Source organism: Cucurbita pepo, chromosome 11 (assembly GCF_057944985.1).
Source record: "Cucurbita pepo subsp. pepo isolate OVF chromosome 11, ASM5794498v1, whole genome shotgun sequence".
Lineage (NCBI taxonomy): Eukaryota > Viridiplantae > Streptophyta > Magnoliopsida > Cucurbitales > Cucurbitaceae > Cucurbita > Cucurbita pepo.
In genome coordinates this window covers 15,284,855-15,302,466 of record NC_141808.1, presented here as the reverse complement: position 1 = coordinate 15,302,466, position 17,612 = coordinate 15,284,855, and the positions used below count along the sequence as shown (strand labels likewise).

Genomic DNA, 17,612 nt, shown 5'->3' with positions numbered 1-17,612 from the left:
CAGCCGCCGTATCTTGGCCACCAGCCAGTACATCAGCTACGGCGCTCTGCGGAGGAACACGGTACCTTGCTCGAGACGCGGTGCATCCTACTACAATTGCCAGCCTGGAGCTCAGGCCAATCCCTATACTCGTGGATGCAGCGCCATTACGAGGTGCAGGAGTTGAGTAATTTATTTGTACTCTTTGTTTAATAACCTTTACTCTTCCTTTAAATGTTTATTGATCTTTTTCTTTTCTCTTTTATATCTTTCCTTTGAGATGGCTTTGATTGTTATACAAATTGAGCAGGGGAGATTGATTATATAGTGTCGTCGTTGTCGTTGTTATAAGTGATGAAAATTGTTGTGGTTAATTAATTATATATCTCTTTTCAATAATGTGATAGTCTTGTAGTGGCTTGGATGTTCGTCCCTGTTTCTTTTCCTTTCTTGATTGAAGGGAAAAGAGAGTCTGCAAAGGCTGTAATAAGTTGGAATTAGGGAGAATTATGGATCCCATCATGAGATCAGATTGAGAATAAATTGATTGTTGTTTGAGTATAATTGATTGTGTTTCTGGTGTTGTTTTCGGGTTTAGATGAACTTCACGAGGTCATTTCTTTCCATTTGGGTTATGAAAGGGTGACTAGAACCTTTGTTTTCGTTACCTTGTTTTCTGTTTCTCTTTTCTCTATTTGTGGTAAAGAATCTTAAACCCTTCAGGGAAAGTATCTAGAGAGGAGTTTTCTGGAGGAATCATATTAACATTTTGATTCTTGGTACTCTGAATGGGCTATCATATTCACAACACAAATAGATATCAGACATTTATAAGCGTATGCATATATATGTGTGTGTTCTTTGATTCTGATCTACTTAGTTTTGGTGAGATACTGTGGACATTAACGTATTCTTTAAGTAAAACAAGTTCCATGGATTAGCCTAATGATCAAAAGGGTGACTCAGATGTGAGATCCCACCTCAGTTGGAGAGAGTAACTAAGCATTGTTGATAAGGGTATGAAAACCTCTCCCTACCATACACGTTAAAAATCTTGGGGGAAGCCCGAAAAGGAAAGGCCAAATAGGACAATATTTGCTAGTGGTGGACTTGGGTTGTTACAAATGGTATCCGAACTGACAGCGTGCAAGCGAAGACGCTGGACCCCAAGGGGATGGATTGTGAGATCCCACATCAGTTGGAGAGAGAACGAAACATTCTTATAAGGGCGTGGAAATCTCTCCCTAGCAAACGCGTTTTAAAAACCTTAAGAGAAAGCTCGAAAGGGAAAAATCTTATAAGGGTGTGGAAATCTCTTCCTAGAAGACGCATTTTAAAAACCTTGAGGGAAAACTCGAAAAGGAAAGGCCAAAAAGAACAATATCTTCTAGCGATGGGCTTAGACTCTTACATTTTTTGAGTAACAGGTTCAAACTAGTTGGTGCGGTGGTGGCTATCTACCTAGGATCTTAAACGTTCTTCTACTCTTCTAACTCCCGTAGGTTGTGTTATGAGATTGGTCTAGTTATACATGATGTGGATTGGACATTATATGTATCGATCTATCTATTTGAGTAATGGTAAAGATATGTTTGTCTGAATGGCTTTGGAGATTTTTTCTTAAAGTTAAAAGAGAGTCCCAAATAATTGTGGGTATGATTAGGCTTGTTGAACAAGGTAATTTGAGAAGTGGTTGTGATGTCTTATTTGTCGTTTGATGTGACTTGCTGAGAAAAAGGTAGATGTTGGATGGATATTATATATTTTTTGAGTTTGGTATGATTTTGACATGCCTACTTCCCATATACCTATTTTTTATGGTCCAAGTGTCGGTTATAAAAGAAACCATGGTTCAGGAGTCATTTTGGAGAAAGATAAACCAAATCTGGAAAACCCCACATGACCTTACTTGAATAAGATCTGTTCTATAAGATCTGTGCTATAGGTTGCACAAAATCCTTACCATATTTGACAGATACGATTTCCAACTTCACCGACCAAACTCTACCCACCATGTCATTTGAGTTCAGTTCAGATCTGATATGAACTCATGTAGATGTTTCGAGAAGGCTATGTCGATCTCGAAAACGAGGGAAGAAAGGATGAAACCCAATTCTTTATAGCCCTTTCCAGATCTGGTTGAGTTAGCTGTTTGGTTGGAAAGTTAGATGTTTGAGGAGTTTCACATTAGATCTTGTAGGATTTGAATCTGCTGTACAATCTTTTGATTTTGTTCTGGATGATCACAGATCTAGCTTGATCTGCTGGGATTTGTTCATCGTTGTTGTTGTATGATGTCGATCTCAATAACTGAATCTGAGACCGTGTAGACGTCTTTTGATTTTGATTTGAATGATCACAGATCTAGCTTGATCTATTTGGATATGTTCATCGTTGTTGTATGATGTCATCTCAATAACTGAATTTGAGTCCATGTAGACGATCCAATCGGCTCAAAGAGAGACGTCTTTTGATTTTGATATGAATGATCACATATCTAGCTTAATTTGCTGGGATTTGTTCATCGTTGTATGATGTCGATCTCAATAACTGAATCTGAGACCGCGTAGACTTCTTTTGATTTTGATTTGAATGATCACAAGCTTGATCTGTTGGGATTTGTTCATCGTTGTTGTATGATGTCATCTCAATAACTGAATTTGAGTCCATGTAGACGATCCAATCGGCTCAAAGAGAGACGTCTTTTGATTTTGATATGAATGATCACATATCTAGCTTAATTTGCTGGGATTGGTTCATCGTTGTATGATGTCGATCTCAATAACTGAATCAAAGACCGTGTAGACGACCCAAACGGCTCAAAGAGAGCGACGTCTGCACGGGAGAATCTATTTCCCTCTTCATGTAATGTTTGTCTGGTTCATGACCAAGGTAATTAATGGTTGGGCCATGACACCCTAGCAGTGACTTAACTGTTGCAGTCTGTGGTTCCTTTAACAACCAGAACTTGTCTTTTCTCTATGTTCTGTCTCTTCCTTGTCCATGGCAAAGGGCATCGAAGGTCCTTTCGGTTTGGTATTGGGTCATTTTTACAAATAGTTAAAAGAGTGTTTCTAAAAATTGTTTGGTTATATAACCAAAAAGTAATTATTTCTCTTGAAAAGTAGCATCTCCAACCTTGAAATTCATTGTTTTTTTTGTTAATTATAAAAAGTTTTTATAATTTTACCGTTTCATCCTTTAAAAATTACAATATTACCCTTTTGAGTTGGAATTATTTAGAATTTTGGATAAAAATTGAGATTTGAAATACGGTAATGACCTAGAATGAAAACTTAAATTTCACTACTGCACCGTTTTGTTCCAATTTTTTTTGAAGTTCTGAAGGATATCTACTTGAATGGTAATTTTGATCATGTATGTTGTACTTTCGTGTTCAACAATACGTGAGAAAAATTCGAATCTTTAACATTTTAGGTAAAAATGTAATATCTTAAGATAGTTAGGTTGCAAAACAGACATAATAATCGGATTCTGTTAGGTTAATTTTTGAGCTAACGAGATAAATACAATAGAATGGAAAAATCTTAGTAGATAGAATATATATGTCAATAAAGATGAAATAGTACATGCTCGAGTGTATTTATTTTAGTATTTATGATAAATATTGGTTTTGAAAATCATCATTCAAACAATATATTTTTAAAAAATAATATTTATCATAAACATTTGAAATAATTATCTTTGAATGAAAATTGTATATTACAAAAGAAAAAAAAAATTCAAAATGGAAAATTAAATATAGGTGTGAAAATAGGTTATTTGTCATATAACAACTAATTGGGCCATGAAATTGTTGGGCCTCCCTCATTTTATCCGGCCCAAATTTCGGCCCATTTGGACATTTCTTCTCTATTAATCAGGGGGGGAATTCTACTCCTTACAATTTTCACGTCTCTGAAAACTCGAGAAGAAGCTAAAATCCTAGAAAATGGCCACCGGGATGAAGCTCCCCATGGCTGTTAGCTTGCAGAAACCCATGGCTATGGCGGTTCCATCTTCCTCATCTCGTCTCCCTAGAGGGATCAATTTCAGGACTTGTTGCAGCATGAACGCTACAAGTAAAGCGAAAATCCCTTTACCTCCGATAAACCCAAAGGATCCATTTCTTTCGAAGCTCGCTTCAGTAGCTTCAACCTCACCTGAAACGTTGCTAAGCCGCCCTGGAAATTCCGATTCTCTTCCATACTTGGATATTTTTGATTCTCCTCAGCTCATGGCTGCGCCTGCCCAAGTAAGTAAGCTGTCCCTCGCTTAATTTCATATGCGTTTTTTGTTCTTGCTGGTGTTTATATGATTTTCTATTTGGAAACGGAGTTTTATTTAAATTAAGCTTTGTTTGGTAGCTAATGTTGTGAATTTGGTGATTTTCTTATTGGATAAGGTCGAAAGATCAGTTTCCTACAACGAGCATAGGTCGAGGAGGCCTCCGCCTGACTTGCCGTCTCTGTTACTTCATGGAAGAATTGTTTACATCGGAATGCCTGTTAAGTGATTGAATTAGTGTTACTGCTGTGCTATACGATTTAACTTGTTCTTCGAGGAACTATTCAACTAATATTAAGGGGGAATTTACCACGATTTTTTCAATATCTTATGGTCGAGTAGTTACATTGAATGAAAAAAATGAAGCATGTTCTTTAAATTATATAAAATTTAAACGTTTTAACTAATGCACGCTGTAAAGGTGCCTCTCATAATTGCATATCGTATATCTTTAGAGGCCTACAGAGTGAAGGAAATTGTAGTTCACGAACCTTGTTGATTGAACTGAAAGTGTTAATTAAGTTGTGTTGGGGTGCTTCGGTATCATGATCCTATTAAAACAGATTTTATGACCTCATTCAGCTACTGATTTTGAAGATTAGCAATTTTTTTTTTCAAGTGCTCTATACACTGTAGAATGATTTTCGTTTCTTTCCTCTCGAGTTGCATAAGCCCCTATGAAATAGCCATTCACAATATAAGTGTAACATGGTTTTTTTTCTAAGGCATAATTGATTCTAAATGGTTTAGAAACTATTGTGTCGACGTTCTGAGCAGTTTTTAACTGTCTTTTAAAAGAAGCTTTCAGCTACTTGTGTAGAGAATACCATAGTATCTGATCCCTCTTCATTCAATCATTTCTACTCTCAGTTGGTTCCAGCTGTCACGGAGCTAGTTATTGCTCAACTGATGTACTTGCAATGGATGGATCCAAAAGAACCAATATATATTTATATAAACTCCTCAGGAACAACTCGTGATGATGGTGAAACTGTAAGCTTTGAAATTATTCAGCTACATGAAACGAGTCAAATTAAGCTGTTAAAAGCATGCATATCTTCTTCTTGCTTTATAAAATCTTCTGCCTGCCGTTAGGAATTTCAGGGTTTGTATTCAGACTATGTCTTACTCATATGTCTATGTGTTCACATGCTTATTGTTAAAGTATTTATTTAAGTTTAAATTTACCGTATGTATTACCTTGACATCAAAGAAGATTTTGATCCGATGCTTTACTTTTGTCCTAGTTGATTCTGATTTGACATTAGAAGTATATTCTTTTTTTTTTTTTTTTTCCTAATAACCAAATAATTGTCTGTAGATACGAATATTTGATATGATTCCATCATTAAATTTTCTTCCCTATCAACTTAAGTTTTTGGGTTCAGTGGTAACTTAACATAGTATGAGAGGTGGAAGTCTCTCGTTCAAATCCCTATATTGTCATTTCCTCCCCATCTCATTTTGATTTCTGCTTGTTGGGTCTTTTAAAAAATTTTCAGGTCCACGAGTGAGGGAAGTATTAAAGCATTCATTTTGTTCTCAATTCAAAATCAAGAAAAACAATCTTTTAAACTTTATATTATTCCTCTCTCTAAATGAGATTGTAGCGCTCTTCTTTAGCTTGGCCAAAAGTTTGCTTGCTTGATTGGAGCCATATTTTGTAGCTTGGCTCCTTTTGGGCTGGTTTTTTTGAATTCACTTTATAATCTTTCATTTTTTTTTTGTCAATGACGGCTCAATCTTTATATGAAAACAATAAAAAATGTGATTGTAGTTTCTAGATTTTGCATTTCCAAAAATATGTTTAATTGTAATTCTTAGGATAGCTTCTTGATCCTAAATATGTGTAATTGGGTGTGGGTTAGTATTCCGAGAACAGTAATACCTGAATCAGGTAGTTTACTTCAAGTAGTACCTAACACAAAAATTACTGTAATAATAAAAAAAAGAAAGGTTCATCGACCTCAGTAGACCAATGGTAGAACAATTTTTTCTTCCTGACAAAGTACTCTCCATCAACAATAGCATGGAGATGGAGCTGTGGCTTTCGTGAGCTCTGCTAATGACAATGTTATGAGATCTGTTCATGAAAAGATATAGATTTTTCACGACATTATCCGAGTATGGAACAGAGAGGGTATGGTTTCCACTTGCTAGCGCACTATTTAAATTTAGGAAAGTGGGTTTGTACAAATACGGATGGTTTAGATGAATATTGCAAAATATGGTAATGGAGGGAAGATGGGTCTTTCTGTTTCACGAGCTAGCTTATTAATTTGATTGTGGAAATGGGTTTTATGATGCTGCATTATATCTTGTTCGGTTTGGAATGGCATTTATTCGTTTGTCATCCTTTTTTCAACATATTAAATTATTTGGCATTCAGGTCGCGATGGAGACGGAGGGTTTTGCTATCTATGATGCTATGATGCAGTTAAAAAATGAGGTGTGTTTTCTTGCAAAACCATTCCGTTCATTCCTACTATTCTTTTGCTGGCAAGATGACAACTAGATGCATTGTGGAGTCTGGAATTACTGGTTAATTTCATTGATTGGTTTCTTAGTGTAAGTTATCACTGCACCTAGGGTATGAACTCTCTGGTCATGTCCATTGTTTTCATGAAATGGTAGGCACTTGAAATTTCTAGTTGTAAAAAAGATTGAAAGAAAATATTTCTGTAATGTAGGTAGTGTCCTTGGAAATAATTATGCTTTTGTTGTTTGAATCTCTTGCTGGTTTTGTGAAAATTTTATCATCTTTCCATTTGTAAAACATGATACCAAATATCTCATACAGATACACACATTGACTGTTGGAGCTGCCATAGGTCAAGCTTGTCTATTGCTTGCAGCAGGAACTAAAGGCAAACGTTTTATGATGCCACATTCCAAAGGTTTGATGCTTTTGGCACGATACTTTCTGTTTTTGAATTGGTAACTATACTTTCTCGTATAGAATAATCAAATTTTCCCTCGAATTCATTCCAGCCATGATACAGCAGCCTCGTGTCCCTTCATCTGGTTTGATGCCTGCTAGTGACATTCTGATTCGCGCAAAAGAGGTCAAGATCCTTCTATTGCTTGATAATTTATTTGAAGTAGAACTCAGTTTCTATGACACTGATTTTTGATGGAGCTCTTAGCACTTCGATTCAAGTAGTGAAAAAGGAACTATTCAAAGTCTCAATCAAGTAACCACAGTTCATTTTTTTTTTTTTTTTTTTGCAATGACGATTTGCGCATCGTCATATATCTCGAGTGAATTGGAATTAACTGGTAGATTTGTATCTTATTCCCAAAAAATTTCAAGGGAATTTCCCCCCTACAAGGATACAAGTTGAGCTTTCTATTTCATCTCGTCTTTCAGGTGATAACAAACAGGGACACACTAGTGGAACTCCTAGCAAAGCACACTGGAAATGTAAGCCTAGACCACATTTGTTTCTACTCTTTTCTATGAACTCCAGACACGACATTCCATATAATTCGTTATACAATCTTAATATTGTCAGTCACTAGAGACAGTAGCTAATGCGATGAAAAGACCATTCTACATGGACGCAATAAAAGCAAAAGAATTTGGAGTTATCGACAAGGTAAATTAACGCACAGATCTTTTTTGGGTTGTAACACGATGCGCTTGCCTCGTTGCTTATGCCTGTAGATTATAATCTAAGTTGGCAACATGTCTCCAGATTCTTTGGCGAGGTCAGGAGAAGATTATGGCTGAAGTGGCTTCCCCGGAGGATTGGGACAAAGGAGCTGGCATCAAAGCTGTTGATGAACTCTAAATCCCCTCTCAGATCTACTCTTCATTCATAGCAAGTAAGCCTATTGTTTCTCCTTTTTGCAAACTCAAATGCCTTGTTCCTTTTTTCAGTATTCAACGTGCAGATGTGTTGTAAAGCCAATAGAATTTAATCTTTCCTTTTGAAGCATGGTTTCATTGAAATTGAAATTTGGGGTAGAATGAGAAGCATAATTTTGTTAGTACAAGGTGTCTCCCATCTCCGTATGGCATAGGTGCGTAATATCATTTAGTTGTTGAAGTGAGGAAATATTTGCTTAAGCCTCGTGCAAGTTTTTTGAACAAGTTTTTGGATAACAAACCTAAGGGTTCTCTTATTTTCTCTTATGGATGATAGAGACAATATTGATGATAGCAACGATATCGAACGTGACCTTGAAATGAAGCTGGAGTTTCTAGCTATGATGAATGTGTCGCTAATTATGGATATGATGCTGGAAACAGACTGATTTTATATCGGTTCAGGTTAGCTAAAACAATGTCTCTTGCACAATATTGATTTCAAATATATCGTGGAATTAGGGAGACATGTATTTAAACAATTTTCTAGGCGTTAAAGAATATCCCGTTAAAAAATTCCTATTTAACTTCCTTCCAAAGTGATACAAAAAGAAGAGAAAAAAAGGAATAAGGATATGATCAAACTTTTCTTTAGATGCAACAACAAACCAACTTTTAATGCATTTCTCCATTGCTAATATTGATTAAGATTGAACATAGGTTATTTTATTCACTTTTTTTACAGTTATTTATTTGTCATATTTTGCTAATTATATTCATTAATTATCGAGTTAATACCGGTTAAAGCGGTTTAAAATATTAAAATTTAGGAATTAATAATTTTAATAGATAATTTTTCAAAAGCTAATATTTTTTACTTTAATATTAGTTTTCTAGAGGAAAAGAAAAATTCAATTAATAGAAAATTATAGAAAAAGAATTATTATATAGTACTTAAAAGAGTCGGCCATTGCCTAATTCACACGTGGCATTTATTGATTTGTTAGTTGTTACTAATTGGACTTGCATTAAAGGAATTATTCAAAAAACGCGGTTTTCCCAATTTGCCAAAAAAAAAAAAAAAAAAAAAAGAAAAAAAAAGAAAAAAGGAAATTGGACTTTTACTTTTATTTATTGTTCTTTGTTGAGTTAGATAATTTTATTTATTTTTATTCCTTTTATCCCATTCACCATATTAATGAAGATATAGTTATTTTTCATCTTGGAGTTTTAATGTAATTAATTGAAGTTAGTGGTGCTTAAGTACGTGTAAAGAAAACAACTTTTTGTATCGAATATAATTTTTTTTATTATTATCATCCACTCGAACTATAATTAAGTCGGTAATTATTATATTAATTATGGATCGTTTAATAATATTTAAAAAAATTGATTTATTATAGATTAAAGAGATGTAAAAATCTTCGTAGTCTCTTAAGATATGAGTTGCTTATAAAAAATTATAAGTAAAATTATTTATAACGAGGAAGACGCTTCTTGGAATGTTCCAATGGAGAATGTTTGAAAAACGTAAAAAGTTGCCATTAGTACCCGTATAGAAAATGGTTCGTGAACAAAACCACTCGATGATGTTTTTCTTCTTAACACATAAAATTTGAACATTTCTCACAAATCAATTGAAAATATTGCACGTGACTCAATTTTTTCACCTAATGCTTGGAACAGAATTTTTCGCGTTCGAAATTGGGTATGTAAGGTCTAGTTGCAGGTTTTTATAGGTCTTAATACAATCTCTAATGGGTATGTATGTAAGGTCTAGTCGCGTTCATATTTGCCTCGGAAATTATTTTTCATTCAAGTTTGGGTCATAAAATTTCATACATGGATCATCTTTTTGGTGGGAATATTCATAAAAGAGGAAGAGACTAAACTATGAGCATCTTCCTCTCAAATTCTCGTTTTTAAATCAAGATTCTTCGTGAATTTGAATCTTTCTAAAAGAGAATATTTATTAATTTATAGACTTATCGGATTGGTATGAACTATGAACATTTAGTCATTGGGGAAATTCGCAGTCATAATGGAAACCAATTCAGAAGAGAACACATTCCATGTCCAAATTCCAAATCATGCTGCGTGCGTCAATTTGCTATCCTGCGCGGGTCAGCCATCATTTGAAGATTTCAACCAGAAAAAACAGATGTAAGATAGGGAGAAACTCCTTATCCCTAAAATCCATCCATCTTCAGAGCTTGATTCTATCAAATTTGTCTGTAAATATCTCTCTCTCTCAAGTGCCCGAGGTTGTGTCAATCGGAATCATTCGTGTAATCGTTGCTTGGCTGCTTTGTGTTGACCTATTTTTGATACTCTTTCCATCCAGGGGGCTTTTCTTCTTGTTCTTCTTGTTCTTATTCTTCTTGTTTTGTTGTGTGGATTCTTTGTATCGACTTTGATTTGATTCTCTCGTCTCTTTTGAAGAGTTGGGTGTTTAATTTTCTCCAATTTGGAGGATACCCTTTTGATCTCTCTTCGACTTGAAACAGCCAATATTGATTTTCCCTCTTTTGAAGAGCCAAATTCCTTCTATAAACAGGTTAAGTTGAGCCATTAGAGGAAGTTCTAGGGCTTTCTGGTGTGAATCTTGGAGGAAACTGTGTAGAAGAAGAAGAAGAAGAAGAAGGATGATGACAATGGAAGGAATGGAAAAGGGGGTTTTGGATGACATAATTAGAAGGCTGTTGGAAGGTAGAGGCGGCAAACAGGTTCAGCTTTCAGAGGCTGAAATCCGCCATCTCTGTGTCAACGCCAGGCAAATTTTTCTCTCTCAACCAAATCTCCTCCGCCTTAATGCTCCTATTCGTATCTGTGGTAAGTTTGATTCTCTCTCTTCTTCTGTTTCTTTCATTTCTGGATTGTAATGTTTTCTAATGCTGCTTTGGACAATCTTAGCTAAGTCTATGGTTAATTGTAGTTCAAATTGTTGCTTCAACCTATGGCTTGGAATTTTGATTAGCTTGAGTTTGTGGAATTGTAGTTCAAGTTTGTATGATCTTTATTTGGTTTATGAGACTATGATTTGAAAGAGTTCGTGTATAGTTTGGTGGGTTTTAAAGGTTTTTGAGTATGGAGTTGGTAGAATCGACGAACGGGTACTCGGTAGGCTCGATCTATGTTTGGTTTGCGCTTAGAGTTAACATATGGTTCAGTGTGGCTTGCAAATGCTTAGGCTATGGAGTTGGTAGAATCGATGAACTGGTACTCGGTAGGCTCGATCTATGTTTGGTTTGCGCTTAGAGCTAACGATGGTTCAGTGTGGCTTGCAAAAGCTTCAGCTATGGAGTTGGTAGAATCAACGAACTGGTACTCGGTAGGCTCGATCTATGTTTAGTTTGTGCTTAGAAATGAAATGATGCCATGATTTTGATGGCGTTTTGATACAATTTTCTTCTTTTGGTTTGATATTTGAGCTTTCTTGTATAAACTAAGAAACGAGCTTGAAACGATGAATAAACGACGTCAATTCTTATGAATTATAACCTTATTTCATATGCTGCCTCTTGTTAACTCTGTGCTCTGTGGGTTCTTCTTCCAGGTGATATACATGGTCAATACAAAGATCTTCTTAGACTATTTGAATATGGTGGGTACCCTCCTTCTGCAAATTATCTTTTTCTTGGCGATTATGTCGATCGAGGCAAGCAAAGTTTGGAAACGATATGTTTACTTTTGGCGTATAAAATAAGACACCCAAATAAAGTATTTCTCTTGAGAGGGAACCACGAAGATGCAAAGATCAATCGAGTCTATGGTTTCTACGATGAATGTAAAAGGAGGTTTAACGTTCGGCTTTGGAAAATATTTACTGATTGTTTCAACTGCTTGCCTGTGGCTGGACTTATTGATGGTAAGATCCTCTGTATGCATGGAGGATTATCTCCAGATTTGAAAAGTTTGGATCAGATTACGCAACTTCCAAGGCCTACCGAGATCCCCGACAATGGTCTTCTCTGTGATCTGCTTTGGTCTGATCCCGATCCTAGCATTCAGGGATGGGCAGATAGTGATCGAGGCGTTTCTTGTACTTTTGGATCAGATAGAGTGGTTGAATTCTTAGATAAGAATGACCTCGATCTCATTTGTCGTGGTCATCAGGTAAAATGCTCTTCCCTGAAGTTTAATACCAACTCTATATATCCGTTTCTATTTCGAGGTGTTGACAGTGTGCATTTTGTTGAAGTTCATCGAGATTGTTAACGTGCACGAGTATAAATTGCAAATATTTCCATCTTTCATTTTGTTATCATCGTTATGTCGTTTTTGTGATCTAACAACTAGGATGCCCTGGAAGTTGTCTATGATTCAAATACAGCAGTCTATTTGGTTGTCTTGTGTAATTCGTTTCGAAATTGTTACGGTTTCGAGCATCTCAGCTCTCTGATTCACTTTGTGCTTCGTAGTTCTTACCCAGCTCTTTAGATTTTTGAGTTCTTTTCATTTTATTACACAGGTGGTGGAGGATGGGTATGAATTCTTCGCCAAAAGAAGGTTGGTGACCATATTTTCTGCTCCGAACTACGGCGGAGAGTTCGACAATGCAGGTGCTCTATTGAGCGTTGATGAGTCTCTAGTTTGTTCATTTGAAATATTGAAACCCGAGCAAAGAACAGAAGGAAGCAGTTCGGGAATAATTCTTAAGAAGGTACGATACCGAACAAGCGAACATCTTCATCTGCCATTTTCCATTCGTTTTCGGTCTAGCATCGTTAAGACTGTTGTATTGAAAGTTCTGTATCTTTTGTTGAACAGCCTCCCAAAATTGGGAGAACTTGATTGCTTGGAGGAGTTCCTTGTCAATCCTTAGAAGATGAAAATCAAGCTCGAGCGGTGTTGGGGATGACGGAGTCGTTCGTGTTCTGCACTTCATAGTCTTCAAGCTTGTAATGACCATGTCGGAGGTCTGTCGATCGAAGCTGTAAAAATCGAGTATGTCCCCGTCCCGGTATTCGTGCAGGGGGTAGATTTGAATGGTCTCCAATGGCTTCGCTAATTGGTGTGCAGAAGTTGTTTGTGTGTGTAAAGATGAAAGCAAATGGTTCCTCCTGAAATGACTTAGAAAGAGATTGCTTCTTCCATGGTGATTATAAATGATTGAGTGAATTTCTAATGTTATAATATCCGGTTCAAATCTCTCCATTTTCTGAATTAAAAAAAATAATTAAGTCTAAATTAATAATAATACTATTTTATCTCAAAAATACTTTTAATCTTTTAAAAAATTTCAAAAATATGTTTTGAACTGAAACCTTTGTTTCAAAAATATCATTGAATTTTTAATATATTTCAAAAAAAATTTAAAACTTTACAAAATTTCATCAACACTTTTCAATTTTTCAAATTTTTTTAAAAGTTAGTTTAAAAAATATTTATGAAATTTTAATGAAATTCTAAAATTAGCGTTACCGCCCTTTGTTTTTATATATAAAAAAAAGAAGGTAAAAACCCGTGAATATGGATTTGGATAAAAATTGTCAATTACAAATTATTTTCGAACTTTTTAATATTACTTTTGAAAGTTTTAAGAGTATTTTTAAAAGTTTTAAGAGTATTTTTAAAACGTAGTACTAGTAAATATATTTTTGAATTTTTAAAAAGTTTTTAAGGATTTGAGGCGTGAGGGAATATATGGAATATGGTAAATTCCTCTTCCATTCTATCTTGTGGACATCTCTAATTATAGCCTAATCCGTTATGAGGGACATCCAACGAATATGGAGATGTGAGGGAATACCTGGAATATGCTACATTCCTCGCAGCTTTCTCAGTCTCCGCTTCGCTCGGTTCCCGTGAACATTTCTAGATATAGCTATGGTAGACATCCTACGAGTGTGGAGACCGGGGAGAATATCTGGAACTTGCTATAAATGTCTTTTGATCATAGTTTTGGAAAAACAACAAAAGTTTGTTGAACAAACACAGTAAACATTCAAGAATTTCCATCTGAAACTGTAACAAAAACTGTGTGTTGGATGATCCAACATCCCACCATTCTCCAAAGAAACAGGAAGGGGAAGAAAGCAATCAAATAAATATCAAAACTACATTACAGAATTCACCCAAGTTAATGAAGCTGCTTCATCACTCCATATCAACAAACTGTTATGCTCACCAAAAATTCTTCAGGAGATTAATCTTAATACACTAATCAAGAGAAATTATCACATTATCCAGTCCTTCCTACAATTGTACAACTACATATAACTCCATTCTTATCTTCTTTCTTTCATTCAAATGGAAGAGCAACCATGGCTGCTACTTTTCAAGCATCAGAACTTGTTGGCCAGCTGAGTCTTTTTTTTTTTTTTTTTTTCTACAAATGTTGAACCTCAATGAATATAAGCGGGAGAAGACGAGTACAACGAAGAGACGAGCGAAAAAGCATCGAAGGTCTGATTTTTCCTTTTTCTTTTAAAAGAAAGTTAATGGAAAAGAGGCATAGTTTACCTCATAAATTGGCGTAGGTGTCAGTCATCTTCTACTTCCTCTCCTGATTCCTTGAGTACCAAGAGAACTCGGACTCATATTTGCTTCAATTTTCTTCGTTGCTCGTTGAATAGCGGCATATTTCTGGCGCTGGCTATGACTTTGCCTTTTGCTGCATTATAGACAGTATAAGAATAGAACAGATGGAAAAAAAAAAAAAGAAAAAAAAAAGTGGTAGAACATTTTGGGTCTTTAACTCCTTCCTTTCCACTTTTTTGTTTCAATAATGTTTTTGAAATCGAAGCCAATTTGAAAACTAAGACAATAGCTTTTAAAAACTTATTTTTGTTTTTCGAAATTTTCGAAGAATTCAAACGTTTACAAAGGAAAGGTGAGAACTATGACTAAGAAATTATGAGAAAACAAGCACCAATTATCTTGTAGAAGCTAAAACCAAAAGCATAGCGATCGACAAACTTATAAAAACGGACTGTATTCAAATCTTGGAAAATAAAAGACCATGTAATGAAGATGTTTAGATTCCCCAACCTTGCAAACAGAAGCCCTGCTGAAAACACCACGGACCCGATCAGCCACGAAACCCGTTCATGAAAACTCATTTCTTTCACCCATTGCTGGAAAGCCTCCCAGAAACCCAAGTAACCTGTTCTTTGTGATGACACTACAGATGGTGAAGTCTTCCACGAATTAGCAATGGAGTCTAGTCTGGCTTTACTACCATAGCAAGAGGCTTCTTCATCAGGAATTTTAACTGAAAAACCTGCAGCGCTGCAAAGCTCCGTGCCATTCGAGACCCATTCGGAAGCCCTGCCACACACAAAGTCATTCACTCCACATGGTGCTAGAACCTGAACCATAAAATCTAATCAGGAAGTATATTTATTCTCGCCTTGCGGCCAAGGCTCAAGTTCATACTTCTACTTCTCGTTAGTTAAAAGATAATCGTGCATGTAGAAAAATGGTAAAAACAAACTAATATAACTTCAATGAATTTCCAATCATATTATGTTGTGAAAATAACAATAAAAATTACACACCATCACACATGAAAGTCAGCCTAACGCATCAATTTCATTCCTCAACTTTGAACATTGTGTTTATTTAGTCCATAAAGTTAATAGCATTAATGCAATACTAATGAGGCATGCCTATCAGATAAACATCTACTGAGTTGGAATGATGTGCTAGACAACTAAATAGGCTGATGGTATGTCGATGTCAATGTTTTGTCGATGGCATTCATAGAAAATACTAAACAGAAGCATAATCCTAAGTTTAAGAATTAAATTACACGTGTTGTTACCGCTTAGAGACCAGATTTATAGCTAATCCAAAGTTTTACCAATAATTAGACACCTTTTCCCTTTTTCCTTGTAAAATGAGTGTCAAGATCTATGTGCCATTAAGACAATCAGTTTTTAGAAACCTCGTTGGTCAAGGTTATTTCATACTCCAAACCTCTTTGTGTAAGGCATAACCAGCCAAAAAAAAAAAAAAAAACTGCTCACCTGCATTTTAGCATCAACAGAAAAGTAAGCATCAGAGCAAGCTTTGAAGACTCTGTTGCAGAAAGAGGCACATATTAGAGGAGGTCCGGGTCGAACGCCAACTTGTGGATCACAAATTGAGCACTCCAGAAGTTCCCATAATTGCAAGCATTCTTGGTTGCCTTCCCCTGTCGAAGCCAGCCTCCTAACAGAAAGTAAAGCCGCGTGTGTTTGGGCTACACCACAGCAAGTCCTCTTTCGGAAGACTCGACAAAGCGTCAAATCTTGAGCTTTGCTAACCTTTTTCGGAGGTTTTCCTTCCAATGAGAAGGGTGGGAAACGACCACCTTGCGAAATGCAGACATCATTTGATTCACCTACAAGAAAAACACAATTTGTAAATCAAGTCCTATTTGCAACAAAAAAGAAGAGGTAAATTAGTATTCCTTACAATCCATACGTTAACTATTAACGTGATACAAGTCATTCCCTATAACAAGTAGAAAAGAAATGAAAAATTCTACATAGCTATGTCTACCAAACCAAATTACAAATACGCATGGAAGTGAAGCACTGAAAAATTCAATATGATGAAAAGAAAAAGACTTATTCAACTTAGATATGAGACAAACATACAGCCAAGTTCATCCAAACTCATACAACCAAGTCAAACAATAAATTCACAAGAAAGAAGAAACTGCCATAAAGTTTTGTGTTCTACAAGAAAAGAAAATTCTTCACTCACCGATCAATACTCATTGATAGAAGGCTGATTCCAGAGATTTAGAAAAACAACCATGTTTCCAGATATGAAACAAAAGAGTTGATAAATTGGAAAGAAAAACGTCTAATTTGTCAAAAAATTACACAAAATAAGGAATAAAACTTCATTGCATCCAAAAAATCTCGTAAGATCAGAGCGCAACTCGCAGAGTCAAAACCCAGCAGCAATCTCCGGAAATCAGGCACAAAAATCAAAATAAACACCTAATTTATTTCAATTCGACACGATTATGAATCATTTTGTAATGAATCTAAAATGAAAACAGGACTCGTAAAGAAACTATGTTGCAGAACAGTCGAAGAAGGGAATCGCGGAAGAAAGAAAATCAGTTTACCAGATGAAAAGGGAAGCAGCAGATTGAAATTTAGCAGCATGAATAAGTGCCAAATATTTATATTATTCGTCCTTTGCGCCATTTTTGAACTCCTTCGGTGCAACTTCCAATTCACAGACACGAAGAAAGAAGACGATGCTTGGATTTGCAGAGGGACGGACTTTCTGGTGCTGACGGATACTGAACAACCAGTCCTTTTCTGTCCATTGGGCCCAAGCCCAACGAAAATAGTTTCGGCTTAATTGGTTGAGACCCATGGGATTTGGGCTTTTTACCGTTAATGGGCCCAATCTTACTAATGAATTACTAATTTACATATTTGTTATAATTTAAAGGCAAATAAAATTTGTTTAGAAAATACTTTTAAAAGTTTCAAAAAGTTCTTAATTTTAAGATTTTTTATTTTTTATTTTTATTTATTATTATTATTATTATTTTTTAAAATTCCCAACAATTACTCATTTC

The 17,612-nt window shown here is 35.5% G+C and overlaps 4 protein-coding genes across 4 annotated transcripts in view; 3 read left to right on the top strand and 1 right to left on the bottom strand.

Moving 5' to 3' along the window:
• Positions 1–378, top strand: part of LOC111804779 (protein RALF-like 33) — a 749-nt gene extending 371 nt beyond the window's left edge. The window contains exon 1 of the mRNA XM_023689573.2: positions 1–378. This exon is cut by the window's left edge and continues 371 nt beyond it. Within this exon, the coding sequence (XP_023545341.1) occupies positions 1–166 (166 nt within the window). The 3' untranslated portion in view covers positions 167–378.
• Positions 379–3,876: 3,498 nt separating this feature from the next.
• Positions 3,877–8,619, top strand: LOC111804747 (ATP-dependent caseinolytic (Clp) protease/crotonase family protein). The gene is made up of 10 exons (XM_023689525.2): positions 3,877–4,234; positions 4,385–4,486; positions 5,137–5,259; positions 6,656–6,715; positions 7,067–7,163; positions 7,258–7,331; positions 7,637–7,690; positions 7,782–7,865; positions 7,965–8,094; positions 8,415–8,619. The coding sequence occupies exons 1-9, from the start codon at positions 3,932–3,934 to the stop codon at positions 8,058–8,060; spliced, it is 993 nt and encodes a 330-aa protein (XP_023545293.1). The 5' UTR covers positions 3,877–3,931; the 3' UTR covers positions 8,061–8,094; positions 8,415–8,619.
• Positions 8,620–10,151: 1,532 nt separating this feature from the next.
• LOC111804750 (serine/threonine-protein phosphatase PP1) lies at positions 10,152–13,228 on the top strand. The gene is made up of 4 exons (XM_087128327.1): positions 10,152–10,909; positions 11,634–12,193; positions 12,549–12,740; positions 12,848–13,228. The coding sequence occupies exons 1-4, from the start codon at positions 10,723–10,725 to the stop codon at positions 12,869–12,871; spliced, it is 963 nt and encodes a 320-aa protein (XP_086984453.1). The 5' UTR covers positions 10,152–10,722; the 3' UTR covers positions 12,872–13,228.
• Positions 13,229–14,537: 1,309 nt separating this feature from the next.
• Positions 14,538–17,309, bottom strand: LOC111804755 (folate-binding protein 1). The gene is made up of 4 exons (XM_023689543.2): positions 17,148–17,309; positions 16,051–16,406; positions 15,071–15,390; positions 14,538–14,693 (listed from the first exon to the last, which is right to left on the bottom strand). Exons 1-4 carry the CDS (start codon positions 17,227–17,229, stop codon positions 14,567–14,569), a joined length of 885 nt encoding a protein of 294 aa, XP_023545311.2. The 5' UTR covers positions 17,230–17,309; the 3' UTR covers positions 14,538–14,566.
• Positions 17,310–17,612: the final 303 nt, after the last annotated feature.